Source organism: Oryzias latipes, chromosome 9 (genome assembly GCF_053564925.1).
Source record: "Oryzias latipes strain Hd-rR chromosome 9, Olatipes_Hd-rR_3.1".
Taxonomy (NCBI): domain Eukaryota; kingdom Metazoa; phylum Chordata; class Actinopteri; order Beloniformes; family Adrianichthyidae; genus Oryzias; species Oryzias latipes.
The window spans coordinates 27,936,951-27,954,816 of NC_136245.1; the positions used below are offsets into that span (position 1 = coordinate 27,936,951).

General features: G+C 38.0%; 1 protein-coding gene across 1 annotated transcript; it reads right to left on the minus strand.

The window, feature by feature from the left end:
• Positions 1-2,158: 2,158 nt before the first annotated feature.
• On the minus strand, positions 2,159-16,443 carry prr16 (proline rich 16). Its single transcript, XM_023958303.2, has 3 exons — positions 15,631-16,443; positions 10,807-11,895; positions 2,159-3,808 (listed from the first exon to the last, which is right to left on the minus strand). The coding sequence occupies exons 1-2, from the start codon at positions 15,763-15,765 to the stop codon at positions 11,029-11,031; spliced, it is 1,002 nt and encodes a 333-aa protein (XP_023814071.1). The 5' UTR covers positions 15,766-16,443; the 3' UTR covers positions 2,159-3,808; positions 10,807-11,028.
• Positions 16,444-17,866: the final 1,423 nt, after the last annotated feature.

The window sequence follows — 17,866 nt, forward strand, 5'->3', positions numbered from 1 at the left end:
GTCCTTCTTAATATTTCTGGATCTACTTTAACAGAGAAATAAGAACTAATATCCAATTTTAATCCCCACATTCACAAATCATCTCCACGTTTAGGCAAATGCCTGGTGATTATCCCCATGTCAAATCAGAAACACGCATTTGTGTAAAAATGAAGACCTGCTCTTTCGAAATGCATTCAGATAATCAGATCTGCATTTCATAGAATCAAACTATTTTTCCTGTGAGTACTCAGAATCTGAATTATCCCATTTTGTGATAGTTGGAGTAATAATAATAATAGCAAATATAAATAAATAAGGAAGTAAACATATTTTTGAGATTCATTCCAATTGAGGAAACAAATCCCAAACAGAATTTCTAAACTTTTAAAGCCCAGATTGTGTCTTTATACAGCGATTGCTTTGTGTGGCAGTGGGTGAACTTTGAGTCAATATTTGAATATTACAAGCTACTTGCAAAAAAGTTTACATAAAATATACTTTGTATGAAAATATTTGTCAAGTAAAGACAAAAAAAGGTCATTTGCACAGTTACGCTGTTAACCAGCCAAGCTCAGACAAGTGCCTTGTCCTTAACACTATATATTTTATATTTTATAACATAATTAATATATTTATGTGAAATCATAAATATGAATATGTCTGGAATGATGGTGTGCTATTTTAAAATTCATTAAGAACCATATTCGATCTACTTTTCCCCTCCTTTTTAAAAAATTAAAATAGATTTTTTTTCATATAACAAGAACAGAAATAAAGCATAACATTGTTAAGGGGTTTCAGGAAGTGATTTCAAATAATGGTTCATAGTATTCTCTTATAGCACAGGATTTATTAAGACAGCAGTTGCTTTTATGTCTGTGTTTTGGGGTATAGAATAGTTTATGCTAATGCACAGATGTCAAACCGCTGTCCTCAAGGGTGAGAATCCTGCTAGTTTTTTTTTTTAACTAACCCTGCCTTGCAGCTTTTTATTTTTTAAAGGACACCTGATGCAGCTAATCAGTGGCAGGCAAGACTGGAGTATCTGATAAATCACCTGCCCTCCAGTTCAACACCACTGAGCTAAATTGTTAAAAAACAGTTACAATAAGGCTGCTTATGTTTTTTTAAGGTGGAATATTAGTCCAGAACACTTAATGAAGATTAAGCTGGGTATTAGAATGGAGATAATAGGTGATTTCTTAATGTTAGAGATTAGAGGAAAACAGTGAAACTGGTCCTTGATGACAGAAAGAGGCATGAAATAATTAGCCTTTAGAGCCAAAGCATGCAGCAATCCACTTCTGAATGCGCAACACGTCTAACCTTAAGGCAGGTGGACTACAGCAGCAGAGGATAATGCTGAGTGTCAGTCCTGTCAGAGATAAGAACAGGAAACTGAGCCACCAGTTTCTGAGGACTCACTTAGATTGGACAGGAGAAGATTAGAAAATGTTGGGTCAGAATGATCCATAAAAACATAGTCCTTTCCAGGCTGAAGTAAAAAATGATCTCACTCGTTCAAATCCTCTTTCGCTCCAATTGTGATACTCACACTGAATCCTTGCAGGTCACCTTGACCATGTTTAAAAGTTAATGCCATCTGATTGGCTGATCAGGTTCCAACTTTATCGTAAATGTTGAGCAGGTTTAAGTGTTAAAATGGCTGGTAAATAGGCTTCAACAAATTCTATCTTCCTTGTATCTTGTACATTCCTAAAAATGACTTGGCTCACTTTAACGTTCTTAGGAAAAAACTCCAGTCCTCAATTTTTAAAACTAAAAATATCTCAGATGTGTCGCTTTTTCTGTTTGTAGGCCACTGCTGCCCTGCCCTGACCCTTACTTTAATTATGAGGCTGCAGAGCTGCTCGCCACAGTCAAAGCAGGAGTCTGTATGACCATGACAGATCCCAATGACCTCATTAAAACACATTTCGCCGACAGTTCATGACCTTAAGTACAGGCCCGCCTGCAATCTGATCACACTCCTTTAGAGCTAACAGATACAGCTAATGATGCCATGTTTTGTGTCTCTCTCTACTTAAAGGTTGTCCTCAAGTTGCTTTCTAGAAGTGCAGACTCATGCAGAACAGAGCCTGTGACCACATGGCTACAGTTTCTGACAGAAACAATCAATATATATATTTTTTAAATTACGCACATACACCAGCGATGAAGTGCAAAGATTTTACTTCTCACAAGTTAGAAGTTTGTGAACACAGCAAAACATCACAGACAGTTTTCAAGACATTCTGATTGTCATTTGAACCGATTTTTTATGGTTCAGAGGTCATGTATCCACATTTTTGGCAAATGAAAACAACAGGGATGACTTTTCAAGAGGGGTGCCTCTAATTTACATTATGTGGAACTATGAGTGTTGAAATAATTATACTGAACAATTAACTCTGTATTTTCCAGTATTGCAGATTTTTTCTTGATATAATTTAGTTATTATCCTGAATTTACAGTCTTTAAACAACAAATATTTGTAATATCATCTTTTTTCTATTTACCAATTGTAAAAAGCCTTCAGATTTACGGTAATTGCATGAATAATTTGTTGGGTATTATTTAAACAATTAAAAAAAATCACTCTACTACGGAGAGCAAAGCACCTTGCATGTTAGACCCACCAACAGACAGCCTTTTCACATAAACTGCATAGAAAAACATGTCGATGGCTAAACCAAGTGAAGAGTAAGCCGTGCATTCCTCAAAACCCCATTTTTTAACAAGGCATGGAAACTTCTTTTCACTTTCCTGGCTCTTTTAATCACAAAGGAGCTCATTCTGTAAAGTGTCAACACAAACGTTTTTCATCCAATCAACTCTATACAGAATATGTAAATGACTTCCACAAACTGTGAGGGAATGCCAGCTTTCATCAGTAAGGAAAAATAGAATAAACAAGCCAAACAAAAAAAATCTCTCACACATCCACTAACATATCAAAAATACTGCTTCTTAAATGTTAAAGTCTCTGTAGAAAAAGGCCTGAAATACATTAATATCAAACATGTACATGTATATTTGTATACAAATAAAATTTGATGCAAATTATTACTTTGTCAATAATCCTTTAAAGCTGTTACTACAGGACACGGCGCACCGTTTTCAAACCATGGACACTTGGAACCAGTGGACTGAACAATGAACAGAGCATCTGAACATGGAGCAATAACCACATTGCTTTAAAACACTGGTCTTCTGTGACTGTGATATGGCACGTACTGACATCATATCCTTTTCTGCAGTCCGGCAGTATTTTTTTCTCACAGTCAGACCTATTGGTCTCTTCAAACAAAGACAATTACAATCCTTAAAAGGAAAATATCATCGGTCGAGTGGAGCTATTGATTTCCATCTAAGTATGCGCGGTGCAAAAGTATGTGCGAGCATCAATCAAATTGTGGCTTACATCATTTCACCCCGTCTTGCACGGCTTCATTTAAACTCGCCTCATAACTTTTGATGATAAGGTCTTGCAGGATTTTAACCTTTTGGTTCAGACATCTGTCTAAGCAAACATATTATCACAGCTCTAAATTCATCTGTCTGCTTTGAAATACAGTGGCTGTCCTTTTATTTTGCCTTTTTTGTTTTTGCTTGGTTGACAGTAATCTTTTCCCAGCTTTCAAAATTGAAATATGAATTTCTTAGACTCTTGTCTGCTGTCTGTTGTGAGCAGTTAGCACTTTATTCATCTCAGAAATGATGTTTAATTTTTAGCTCCAGCTCCTCCAGGTTTGATCAGCCATGACCGATCAGTTGTCTCAGGCAATCAACCCATTTTCTTGTAACTCAAGTATCTCAATGGGCCCTGCAGATAGAAAAAAAAAGAAGAAACACATTAGTGCGAATATCTGTCTGCAGGGAGGAGAGCTACTTGACAGCCACAGCAGCAATATTTGCTTTTTTGTAAAGCAAAATGAAAGGACTCATCACCCAGAAGCAAGCACCCAATGACACGTGTTGAACTCACCAAAGTTAAGTGTCTGGCTTTAATGTCTTCTTTTAAAAAAAGGGCTTTTCATTTGGAGAAACATCAGAGACCTCACCATAGGTCATTTTATAAGCAGCTGTTGTTTCTTTTCACCGTTTCTTAATCAACCTGGAGTAGTCCAGGAAGCAGAGGGCCCCATCTGGGCTCCTACAAACCTGGTTCAGCGGTGGAGATATTGTTTTCTTCCCCAGAGTGTCGAGTGCAGCTGATGTCTCTAAATTTTAACAATAACCAAAGGGGCGTAAAATCCTCACATTAAGTTTGCTTCACAACCAAAGCTTTTTAAACTGCACTGAACCGTCAGCTGGCCTTTGACTCTCACACACATGCCTGCATGAGCGCGCATTGATGTACACATCAAACACATGTAACCCTTTAACATTACATTTTATGTAAACCAGCATGCCTCCACAGCTGGCACACTTGCTTTCCCATATCATGACTTTGTCTGAGTCACGGATAAAGGCACAAAGACCAGTCAGCATTCATTTCTAATTTTCTCTGGATTTGCTTCCAGGTTCTGGTATTTGCTAAAGTAGGTCATGCCTTTTTTGTGTGTGTTCCAGTGAAGCTTGCCTACTGTATCTCAATTAGATATATAATGCCACCGGCATGCAACACCATCTTTATTTGTTTCACTTAATTTAATTTAGCCTCATATTTTTTTCATCTGCATCTTATTAAAGAAACAAAAAAAGAAATGATGTATGCAGAAAAAGATAAGCAGACAGACGACATGTCTGTAAGCAGACTATCACTTCCAACAAACAGGCTGGAAAACAACAGTTCATTAATATTCGTTGTCAAAAAGTGTGCCTCATTTTGACACATGCAGTGAGTATCACTGCATGCCATGCATTTATGAGGTTTGAATATCATGGAAACAACACCGTTACTAGAACAGGTAATAGATACTGAGCAGGTTTACTCACTGTTACTTTATTCATTTATTTTAAGACCATATCAGATTTTAAAATTGACACACTACAAAGTAATATATAAGGAATTGAGTGAAAATAGGTTTGTTTACATCACAGCACCTTCAGAAGACTGGTTTTCATTTGTCGCCCTTTTGCATTTATGGTCAGATGCCAAACCTCAGTTTGTCACCTGTAATTGTACATCTCAGTAACAATAAAGTATAATCTATATTATACTTAATATAATCTAAATCTAATGCAGTCCGCTCCAGTCTGGTGCCGTCCAATCCAATGTAATGTAATGTAGTCTGCTCTATACTCTAATGTACTCTATTGTAATCCAGTCCAGTTTAGTCTAATCTAATCAATAACAAAAGTTATTTTGCTCTCTTTGCATATGATTTTGTTTGTGATTTGATGCCGTATAAATAAAATGATTTGAATTAAATGGAGCATCTGCTCTGCATAGAAATTTATCTGTGGAGGCATCACAGCCAGAAACACCTATTTTCATTCATGAAAGTTTGTTTATTATTCAAAGGCTCTTAAATTGCAGTGGATATACAGCTCTATGAAGACGAATAGAAAAAGTTTTTGATTTAGCTTGTGCTTGGTCCAAAAATGACTTTTTTTTCCCATAATAGCAACCCCGCCCTCATGTACATGCACATGCATAAACTCAGAGATATTATTCAGCATACAGATGCTGCTGAGTAGGAGTAAATGCATCAGCCAAGGGGAAAGGAAGAAAGAAATAAAGAAATAATGAGAGAGCAAGACCGCGAGAGGGGGAGGGAGGCAGAGCACTGGGCTATGAACCGGAGCGGTGAGCTGTGAGGAGTAAGTCAGTGCAGTTGACTCAGTCCTGACTCACGTTGGAGGCGGTGAAGATCCACCTCCTCCCTGCCCATGCAACCTTATCCTTCAGCCTAAAGCAGTAGAGCTCAGATGGCATAAACAAAGAAAGACTTCCACACTAATGGTCAGTGGTTTCTATTTCACAGGAACACTATATGATTGACAGTTATAGATTTGTGACAGATCGAAATATTTTCATGCCGTTGATCAACCTCCAGAAGATTCATCACATTTTTCATTTACCTTTCTATTAGTCTTGTGGTAATCTAGAGAGATAGTTTTAACAAAATCTGAAGTTTTAAAGACCCGTTCGGATCACCATTTGATCTATTTTAAAAGTGTTCCCAGTGGTCTTTCAATTATGATTATTTTAGCCAAAATCCATACAATCTATATCGTCTTTTAGAACATAGTTTCTGCAGAGTGGCAATTTTTCATTAGAATCACTCGTCTGAGTTGCGCCGTAGAGCAACCCTGCCCCCCTTCCCCTCCTTGTTGCTGAGAGCTCTGTGTTTACACTTTCTCCAGTTAGCTGACAGTCCCTCACATCTTTAACCTAACAATACCGGTGCAGTAAAAATGGTGAGCTCTCTGCCAGCCAGATGCCAGCTCTGACGGGGAAAACTAAAATGTAAATGGTTCTAGTCGTCTGCAAGTGGATGCATCAGACTGGAACGGAGCAGGGAGCTTGTGGCCCGCATTTTTTCTTCTGCTCCTGATTCGTAATGATTTGGATTGAGAAATACTCAGAATTGCAATTTTGAGCTTGATTTTCTTAATATATGTCCTCTATTATCAGAAAAAGGACACAAGAACATGTTAAAAACACAATTTTCATCAGAGTGGGTCCTTAAATGGATGTGCCTGCAGTAATATACATTTGCAGAGCTTGCCTGTGCACGTATTAGTGACCTTTAATTTGAGTTTTTTTATTTTTAGTCATGTTTTGTGCTCAGCTTTCACCTCGGTCACAACACACCGGGCTCCAGTTTCAAATTAGTCCAACATTTCAGATTCAGTTGATTACTTTTCCATTCTTTTATCATTTTATGTTTCTGCTTTTTGGTTTATCACGTTCTAGTTTGAGTTTTGTTTCTTGTTTGGCAATGCTTCAGTATTAAATTCAGTTTAGTTCCTTCCACCCAGCCATGTCTCTTATACTTAGCTCCTCCACAAACCTTAATCCCCGACAGCATGTTATTTTGGAAATGAGTGTTGAATTTTGTTGAATAGCATATAGTTTGCTCAAATGGAAGCACGTGTCTCCTATGCAGCCAAACCAGGACCTTTCATACTGCAGGTCAACAAACTTTCAGAGACTGAAAAAAGGTCACAGATTACTTCTGCGCCCTTCAACTAAAGTTCAGTACTGCAGCTTTTTTTTTAATCTGTTGCAGAGAGTACACAGAACACAAACAGGTTAATCGATTTAGTCTTAAAAAGGAGCTCCTAGCCTGAAAGCTTTTTCTTTGGTAATATTCCTAATTTTCTTTTGTCTATGCACAGCACATCCAGCATCTTGCCTTAACACAATATTTAACAAATGGAAGCTTCTCTGTGACATTAGCATCAACATTTTTGGCATACAGACAAGCTTTAGTGAATTCTACAGCAGTGTTCCCCACTGTCAGAAGTCAAAGGCAGTGGAAATCACATTTGAATGCTGAAAAGGGGACATTTGGGTGACTTTTGTACAATTTGTGCTTATGGTCATGCAAAAATGATCACATTTTACAAATTTTAAAAACATTTTTACAGCCTATTTTCCTTTAGTTTTAGAGACATCTGAAGTTTTGAATTTGACTGAAATAAAAAGATCAAATAAAATAAAGGGACAAATTCATAAATGATAGTTTTTAAAGTCTGCCTTACCTGTACCTCAGTCCATCAAAAATATCTATTCTGTTTAGTACTATACTCTGTCTCCAGACTAATCAGGATCCACTCATACAAGGTGAAAAGAGTAAAAGTGTTACACTGGGAGCAACCATCAAGTTGCAGCCTCATAGCAGCCAACGCTGTGCAGTCGAAACACCACCAGCCTCCACCCAATGCCAGTTTCATTCTTTTTCTCATTTCTCTAAGCCCCACATTTTTCTCCTTTCATCATCCCTCTTCCCCACTCTCTTACGCAATCTAATTTTCTCATTGCTTTATACTCACTGACCCCTAATAAAAAAAGCCAATTTGAGATTGCAGGGTCAGTCAGAGTATTAGATTTACTCATCAATGGATGCTATATCATACCACGATTCCCCAACCTTAACCTTCAAACAGTCCGCACCCAAAATCCCTGCACAAACACAGGAAACAAGCATTAAAATACACATCTCCCGAAGTGTTTTGCCCCTTCTGTACATTTCCATATTTAGTTGTCTTTTTTTGCTGTCTCTGTCTGTTTATCATAAATATTTGCAGCCTGGGTTACAAGTTTTGTCAAGGCCGATGCTGCAAAATTCGAGGCAGCGCTAGTGTCTTCTGTGGCCTGATCCAGCTAATTAAGGGCATTGCTGGGAGGAAAGAGCACTATTCTCATCTGACTGGAGGGGATGTTGTCTCCCCAAGTCTTACATGTCGACATGCAGTTTAACATGCATCTACAGACATTAAAAAACAAGCAGACCCCCACCCCTCCAACACACACACAAACATGGCTAAGAATTCCAACACCCCCCTTTTTTAAATAATTATCTGTAGTCGCGCACACATCAAACACCGGTTTTATAGGCCTTATTACCCTTTAATAGAGGCTGATAAAGTGGAGAATACCAACTGCTCAATATTGACTGGGAGGATGTGAGATTACTGCTGATTTATATTCCTTTGAGGAAATAAAGTGCTCCATTTATCCTGCTGCTTTATCTCTGTTCAAGAGCAGAACTGATCAGCTTACCGTCCATTTAGCCTAAAAGATATCATATAACTGATTTATAAAGTGAGGGTGTCTACCCAAAAAAAGAATTATTTCTACATGTAGAGAAAAGGTCGTAATAGTAAAGTGTTAACCCCTTTATAATATTTTCACAGTTTTGCAAAAAGACGGCCACGTCTTTTACCTTCTCTTTTAATCTAGTTTTTTCTTTGTGCTTTTAATTTGTCTTTTTCTATAAATTACTTTGAATTGCCTTTTGCATAACTTTAGCTTTAAAATAAAGATACCTCCCTGTTTTGGGGTATTATTTCCTGCAAATGCATCATACTGTATGCCACAGAAGGAATTGGTAAGAGATTTTCATGCATTTTCTTCCAAGAAGGTAGGAAATCAGCGCTGCAGGACTCTCCTGTACTTCTGCCCTTCCAAGCTCATGCATAATGCATACAAACGTGGTTTGGGAATCTGCAAAATGCTTGAATCTTCTAAGAAAATTAATTGTCTTCACATGGATTTTTTTTAGACTTTACCATACAAAGTACAGTCTGTCGACATAATTTGCACTGACTGTAAGCAGATTTGAGAACCTCATACTATCAAAGAGCCCTGCATTTTGAACTTGTTGCTAATAATATTCTGAGCGGTCTTTTACATTTTCAGTTCAGATCAGAGAGCATCAACTTGTTTAAAAAAAGAAAGACCTGAAATCATGACTCATTCAACCACACTGTGTTTTTACTGTGCGTTTTTTTTTTGTTGCTGTTGTTTTTTCTTTTGTGCTTTGTCTTTCTTTGCACCATTACATTTTAATTGCATTGGGGACTTTAACAGTTTTCTAGAGCTCCAAATAAAAATAAATAAAGATTTCCCAAAAATACTCCTTATCTCTTGTGTTATTCAAACAACAGACAGCCCTTAATGTATTAACTGCTGAGAGAATGAGGCTTATGGTCTGTCAATCTCTGAGCTACACTGCAGCCTTTGGGAGAAATGACTGTTCTATAGATTCCTTAAGTGGCTAAGACGGGTGGTTGCTGTTGCCAAAACACTGAGTCAATTTGATTTACTCGTCATGAGTTTCAAAGGAGCTTTAATTCAACGGAATTAGATAAATATTGATATATTTGACAAGTTTTTATCTGAAACTTACATCTTTGAAATGATGATTTCAAATGAATAAAGGTGGAACTTGCAGCATCAAAATAAAAAATTCTTACTATAAAAACTAAAAAAAAAACTAAGAGAAATCTATTTTTTCCCTGAAATTAACACAAAAAATGCTTTAAAATTGATTCATGAAGTTGATGAATCAACATTGCATTTTCTAAATGCAGATCGATTCAATTTAATTAATTGATTTTTTTAAGCCCAGCCCTTGTGGCTAATATATCATAAATGTTGAAGAAAAAATGTAAAAAAAAGTCACATTCACTGCATGTTTCAATCAATGATTTGGATTTTTTGTTGTATCCACAAACACATGAAAAATCAACACAACACAGTGGTTTAAAAAAGACATTTTTTTACAAATAAAATTGAATTGAATTAAACAAAACTAAAAACTTAAGTGTTGAACTAGACATAAATAGTTCTTTATGCCGTCCCTTTTTCTTCCCCTCATCTGAGGATAAGAAATGTGAAACCTTTGATCATGAGCTTCCTGTTTTTATGTAAAGCAGATGGTTGTCTATCAATGAAAACCCGTCTTGTCCATTAAGTATGTTATCTTTGATTTCCCTTTATTCTTTCATCAGAGAACTGAAACTTTGAGTCCATATTGTTTTGTCTTTTTTGACATAAAAATTGTGGATAAAAATACAATTACCTTCTGCACATTTCTGCGTGTCCACTTATGGGAGCATTTTAATGCCTGAGATGAAAACTCTAGGAAGCTGCTTCACTTGTTTTATCCAAAAGGATTTCAATTATTAAGCATCCTCTCAAAGAAACAACATCCTGACTTTCAGAGTTCAGAGAATGCTGTTGCTCATCCAGTAAACTCTAACAAGAACATCACACTTTGATTAAATGTCTACCGTCATGGATAACACAATAAACATGTAGGAGGACACATAGTCATGCATCAGTTTGCACACATAATTGCACATTACCTTGTTCCTCTTTACCCTATTGGAAAACACAGTCATACATGCACAAACACTTACCGTCTCATTTGGATTTCTCTGTTGTTGTTGTCGTCGGCCGTATGGCGCTGCCTTTCTTTCCTTTTCGACGCACTCTATCCCCCTTTTCCTGTCTGTTTCCCAAACATTCCTATTGTTGTCAGTATAATCCAAAGTTCAATTGGAGTGGAAGGCGCTGACGAGGTTAAAAAACAAATAATTATTCAAGACTTTAGATTACGACGTGACAAAGGGGGCTTGTTGTCAAACCGTTGTGGTGGTTGATTTGCGTAAGATTGTTTTATGGGGCTTCAGGGAAGGTGCGTGAGGAGGCACACAAGGTGGAAGAGTGTTTGTCGTTGGTGGAAAGCTGTGGCTGACAGGGAGCCCTCCATTTTCCAACAATAGTTCGTGAGAAAGAGGATGAGGAGGACGGGGTGAAGAGGAGCAGCAGTGCACAGGGCTGAGCCGCAGGTCGCTCAGCTCAGCCTGTAAGTGGAGTTCTGTCTCATCGACATCATATTGGAGGTCACAGTCTGGGCAGTAGCCGTGATACTGGACCTTCTCACTGAAACGGACACGCTCTCTCTCACGGGGCTCCCTGCCGGGGGCCTTTGGGCATTTGTTCTTGTCATGCCTCAGAAGCGGCATGGGCTTCGGCAATGTGGGAACAAGGCCTGATTCAGGAATCCCGCCATCATTGGAAATGAAGCATGGAGTAGAGGAGAATAAATCCTTGTTTGGTTTCAGTGGGAAAAGCCCGCCGTTCCTAAATAAAGACCCGTTAGCCTTTGATATATTCCCTGATAAAACTAAAGTCGGATGAGGCAGACTTTTGGCGTTGTGATCTTCAGCTCTCTGTGAGGTGAGTCTCGGCGGTGGCAGGGGTGGGTGTGGCTTCTTCAGGACAGTCAAGACTGCCAAGGGGTTGGCAGGAACCCGATTGAAGGGCACCTGTGTTTTAAAAAAGTATTCCTCTGGAAGAAGCTTCATCTTCTCCAGACTAGAAGCAGTTGTAGTGGTGGTGGTGGAGCTGGAGCTGGAGTTGAGCGTGTCAGTCTTTGAGCTGTCTGTCAGTCCTTCCTCCTCCAGTTGCAGGTCACAAGTCAGGGTGTCAATCTCATGAACAACCTGGTGACAAGCAGGAGAAGTGTCACTGTGACAGCTCAGGTCAAGGTTAATAAATTTATGTGACAACTTGGCATGAGACTAGGAAATATCACCAATAACAATCTCAGCTGCAAAGAAAATCAAGAGAAAAGAAAACAAGGCTGTGGAAGAGAACAAAACAAATTCTATCACAAAATCGTTTGATCTTCCCTAAGAAAACACTAAAAAGGTCTCTTTTTGGTTTCAGGTCCCCCAGTCGGGACTCGAACTGGGACTTTCTTGCTGTGAAGCAAAAACAACTTCCCAATAGAAAATGTCATTTAGCTTATTTAGCACTCAGAACCTACCAGACAAATGCTTAAATGATGTGTCAAAAAGGTTCATTTTTATATCTACCAGGAAGGCAAGACTTAAAAACCATTTTGTGTGATCACATAGGAATAAACACTGTTAAAGCGGATTACTTTTAATGTTTGAAAACTAACTTTTCTCTTTGGTGTGTGGGCACAACAAAATAAGAGGACAAAAGGACCTTAAATGTTTTGCAAAAAATGGTTCCATTTAATTAGTTCTTTTTTTTTTTTTTTTTTTTTTTAATTTATTCTGATGACCTAAAACAAGTTTGATCCAACCATATATGTGATCAGTAGAGCTGTCTGATATTTCATCATTTTCCTCTTGACGTGCAATGAAAATCACAAACTTGTGCATTCAAGAGTACATTTTTAGAGAAATCTCTGTGTGTACAAAAAGGAACAATGCCTTCAACTTGTGCAAAAAAGACTCCTTCAAATTCCTTTGAGACATGATGCCTGATTGAACTTTCTTCATCCATACATATGTCTATCCATCCAACCATCCATGCACCCTGTCAGTTTCTGCATCACTTTGTTAAAGCCTATGGAGGAGACTAGAGCCATCCCAGCTGAAAGTTGTCCTGAGGCTGGTACACAACTCCCCTCCAGTCTTCAAACACTAACCATCTAAAGGTATCTAAGGCCAAAAAGGAACTGACTACAAGAGGAACTTGTTGTACCAAGACACTGGAAAACTGTTGTAATGACTTTCAGATAAATGGTTTTAAACGGTAAAAACTGGAAATATAAAACATTTTCTTTATGGGTTTAAAGTTGATTTTTTTAAAATTGTCTGTGTTTCACCAATTTTATTTCTGTTAAACATAAATTCCTTCCTTGATTTGTTCCTTTTGATGAAATCGGCTTGGATGCTCAAAACTAAAGTTAATTATACGACTTAGAATTTGGAAAGTCTAACATACTGTGACTGATAATTCCAATATTCAACTCTTTAAACTCTGTTCTGTTTAAAACCCACAAAGGAAACTGACAAAAACTTCTATCAGTCTTATATTCCAGCTTTTCCTGTGCAGGGCATTGACTGTACATGAGGACTGGACTGAGTGAGTGTGATGTCACCCACTGAAAAGGGATAACTTCTTCTGGCTCCAGCAAAATGATGTCAATTGAGTCGCCATTTTCCACGATACGGATGCCGCCATATTGGAGCTGAACGTCCTGTGATTGGTATGATTGGTCCTAGTTGGTCTGGGTCAACATTTCTATGGCAACTACTCTTGCCAGTCAGGAGTGAGCTTGTTGGAAGGTCACGTTCCCTATTATTTGAAAGTGGACTTGGGAGAATCTGGCATTCAAATGTTTTGATACTTTTATTGTGGCATCTAATTGGTCAGTTATAAAATTGAAAAATGTCATGTAAAAATATTATTAGCAAGCATATGTAAAGGTTATGTTGACAAAAACATAGCTGCTTATTTCTCAGTAGAAGTCTATTGGATTTTGGCTTCCTGGAGCCCCTGGGTACTTCCTATTTGCCACTCCTCATATACAGTCAATGGTGTGTAGGGTCACGGGGTTGCTGACGCCTATCCCACTTCGGGGTAAAGGTGAGGTGCAATGCTTGTCTGTTGATTGCAGGGCCACCCAGTCCCAAACAAACCAAAGTGACAGTTTACAATCACCAAATTAATCCTACAAAACATGTTTTTGGCCTGTGGAAGGATGACAGAAAAAGTCCACACATGCACAGGGAGAACATGCAAACTCCACACAGACAGGACCCGGCTGGGATTTGGACCAGGGCCTTCTTGTTTCAAAGCAACAGCGCTGCGCAGCCTGTGACAAAACTTGTACTCACTTTTTGAAGTAGAGCTTCAGAAAACTACATGGGCCTAATTTAAAACACGATTGCATGTAAGGCTCTGAAATGCATGTCCAAATAGTGGCTTGAAAAGAAGCCGGGAGAAGAAGAAAAAGAGCTAGAGAAAGAAAACTGAAGAGAGAGATAGTCTGTTAGTGCAAATCAGGCAAAGAGCTAAACTCTCTATGCAGTCTTTAAATGGATAATTTGTTGGGACACACACAAGAGGTAACACCAGTATCCCATCGTGCAGCCCCTGCTGTAGGCCAGGCAGCCCAAGCGCCTGTGCCAAGCATCTGGGCAGGGTCCCCTTTCAGAGGCAGGCTGAGCTCCAGCCTGTGAGTTTTAACAGATAACTGCATTTCAGATGGATTATGCCCCAAACACTGGCTTTGATTGAAACACCCCCTTGAGGTATGTATTCAATGTCTGTGCAGTATCAGAATAAATGATCTTCTACACAATTTCCTGCAGGGAAAAAAAGAGGGTAAAAGAAACAGGGCACATTCGAAAAAGATCACGATAGACAGATAACAATGTCTTTTTTATTAACTGTGATGGCTGCCGATGTAAATGTTAAACATGTGGAAAATCTAAAAGGAGTCGTATTAATCTCAAGATGTAAAAAGAAAGCAGAGGAGCAGAAGGAGAGCCATTTATAATGTAAAAGAAGGTTTTATAATAATGACAGCTCTAGTTGAAAGTTTTAGCAAAACAGTCTGAATGCACGATTTACAAATTTATGTCAGCCTGAGAAGAAAATCTAGTGGATTTTTTTTAAAATTTGGATTTATTGGTTTTAGAATTAAGCTATATTGATAATAAAAAATGTGCTTTTCGTACCATGCAGCTCAAATCGCTTTACAGTTAAAAACAAGCAGACAAACAGAAGAAAAAAAGAAAATTAAAACAAACCAATTGATGTACAACCAACAACCCCCCACTCAATGAATGTAGGCATGACTGTAGTGACAACAGAAACGTATGCCTCGACTCTTCTGGGAGGAATCACTTTCATAGAAGGAGCTCTGTTTCAAAAACTTTACAGAAAACTTTATTGATCTTATACCATTCAGCAACACCGCTGCTTCTTTAACACTTTGAATTCAATTTCCAATTCTTTATTATTTAGCATGAATGAAAAAGAAAAGAGAGGGAAAGAAAAAAAAACAACAACCAACAAGCAGAATCCATCTCTCTTTTATACAAGGAGATAATTTGCAGCAAACAACAGCAACAGCATTTAGATGATGAAATAAAATGCAAAGGCGCCTTCATGGTTGAATCAACTTGTCCATTAAATATTAATTGTGATTACATTTTTCTCACTTTCATCATAGTTGGGAGTGAGTCAGAGCGAAGACTCTGTCCTGTCATTTCACTCCCCACATCCTCCCTGCCAAATGTCTTTCATGTTGGAGATGATGATCACATTAGTGGGCAAGAGGAGGAGTGCAGCCCTGTCTTTTTGTGCATGTGTGAACGCGTGATTGTGTGCCATTTCCAGGCCACCCAGAGGTGGATGTCAGCCTCCCATCTGGGTGCTTGGACCACGTTAAAGAAAGACATTCAGCTCACCTCTTTTAGTTCTTTTGCCACATCCTTGAGGTCTCCCAGGATAGTTTCCAAATTCTCCACGATTGTCTTAATCTCCCTTTTCACTTGTACTTTGGAGACTACTCCTTCAGCCTCCGCATTTGATGTTCCTGACATTCTTCAGTTTATGGCACAATCTGGGCTATTTGGTGAAGGAACACAACAAGACAAAATCCTTTGGTGTTGACGATGCCACTGTGCCAACGCATGCTCCCTCAGTTCTGCGCTCCTTCCACTTCTGCTCCCACATCGTGGTCAGGACGAGGCGAAGAAGTGACGTCGGACGGCATTCTATATCTACCGCTAGGCATGCGCACTGGAGCGGAACACATACCACAAAAATAACGGTATATCAAAATATTGGATCATGCTGTCTGACACAGGCGGCACATTCACGCGCGTCAATGTTGGGTGAAAATGTAGAAAAAAAAAGACATGCCAAACGAAATATGTCACGTCAACACGGGGTTTAACATTTCTGGGGGAAAGAAAATAGTCGAATTTATGATGAAAAATATTAGCAGAGAGGAACAAGTAGCATCTCTTTGCACGTTACTGGGTTCATCGCTGCTGTGACGGTCCATAATAATCCACAAATATCAAGCAAAATGGGATATATTCCTCCACTTTCCCCGAAATAGCCGTTTCTGACGATGACGCCCGAGTAACGACGCCACTTTCCGCTGAAAAACACATCGCAGGGTTCATCTTGTCTCCATCACAGCCTCCTTGGAGAGTGTGAGGAGAGCAGGCAGCGTCCGGGCGCAGAGCAGCCTGGTGCGCTCTGCCTGCCTCTCCTCCTTCCCTCGGATTATCCAGTCCGACTGCTGCTCACTGTTTTCTCCCTGTTATGATGATGCAAAAGCTCTTGGTTGTGCTTTCAAAAAGTTGCAGCACATGTTTCCTACTAAAACAGTCCAATCCAGCAATTTCCTGCTGCTTAAGGCTTTGTTTCTCACAAATTTCTTAAAATCCAGGTATAAGTATCATTTTAACAGAAAAAAATAGAAACAGAAAAGTTTAAATAGCAACAACTTCTCAATTACACATTGCTACATTGACTGAAATTTTCCAGTTTGCTGAGAAAGTAAGACATTTGAACAAATACATCAGAGTCTAATACTGTATACCAATTGGAACTTCATAGAAAAAAGCAATTTTCAGTTTCTAACTGACCAAAATCCAGGGAAAGCCACAAAGTCCCACCTCGCTGTTTTAAAAAGACACCCTTTCTTTATGTTTTTGTGGCCATTAAATATTTACAACAATTGAATTACAACAGGATAATATTTGTTTAACAAAAAACAACTTTGACATATTACTTTCCCCAGCAGCAGCCCATCCAAGTTGCTTTCAAAATAATATCAACCCTGTCTCAAACAAAGCCCTGCTGCAGCAGATTTACTTATTTACAATTTAAAATGCAAAAAAAAAAAAAAACTCAAAGTGAAACATGACATTTTCTATCATATTAATGGACGCATGCTGGACTGTAGATTAAACCTTTTACCATATTTTTGCTCAGTTATCGGATGTGTTAAAAGTCTAAACACAAATGATAAAGCTTAAAGAAATTGACCAAAACTAAAAACTCCTTATTTATTTAAATTATTAGCCTTTTTCTTTCAAAATCAAAGAGCCACAATAAAGGGAACATGTGGCTCCGGAGCCTCAGGTTGGAGACCCATGCCCCAGAGGCTTTACCTTTAAAATTTGAACATTTATGTTGCGCATATTGCCAATTTTGGCTGATAAAACACATCATTAATAAATATACAGTATGTTGTGTATGCTGACCACCAATATTAGTAATAAGAGCATATCACCCTGCTGTTAATATTGCTGCAAGAATAGCCTACATTTTGTAGCTATAGGGCAAAATTTTAAAATAATTTGTCATTTAATCAAATTAAAATGAATATTTTGTCACTAACAAAAACTACTACATCGATTTCTTGAATCCAAAAACTAGATTTTTTAAAAATAATTTTAATTTTAACACAAAAGAACTTTTGTAGGTTTTTAAGTACAAGAATTGAATGTTCTGATATAAAAATAATAAATAAAATTGCAACTAATATATTTCAGGACTTAAACATACTAAATACAGTATTTTAAATAAATAATAACAAAAAAAGAAAAAACAAACAAACAAGAAAACTGATGGAACTTAACATTTTTCTCTTTTAAAAAGTATTTGTCGCTAAGTCAGAAAAGG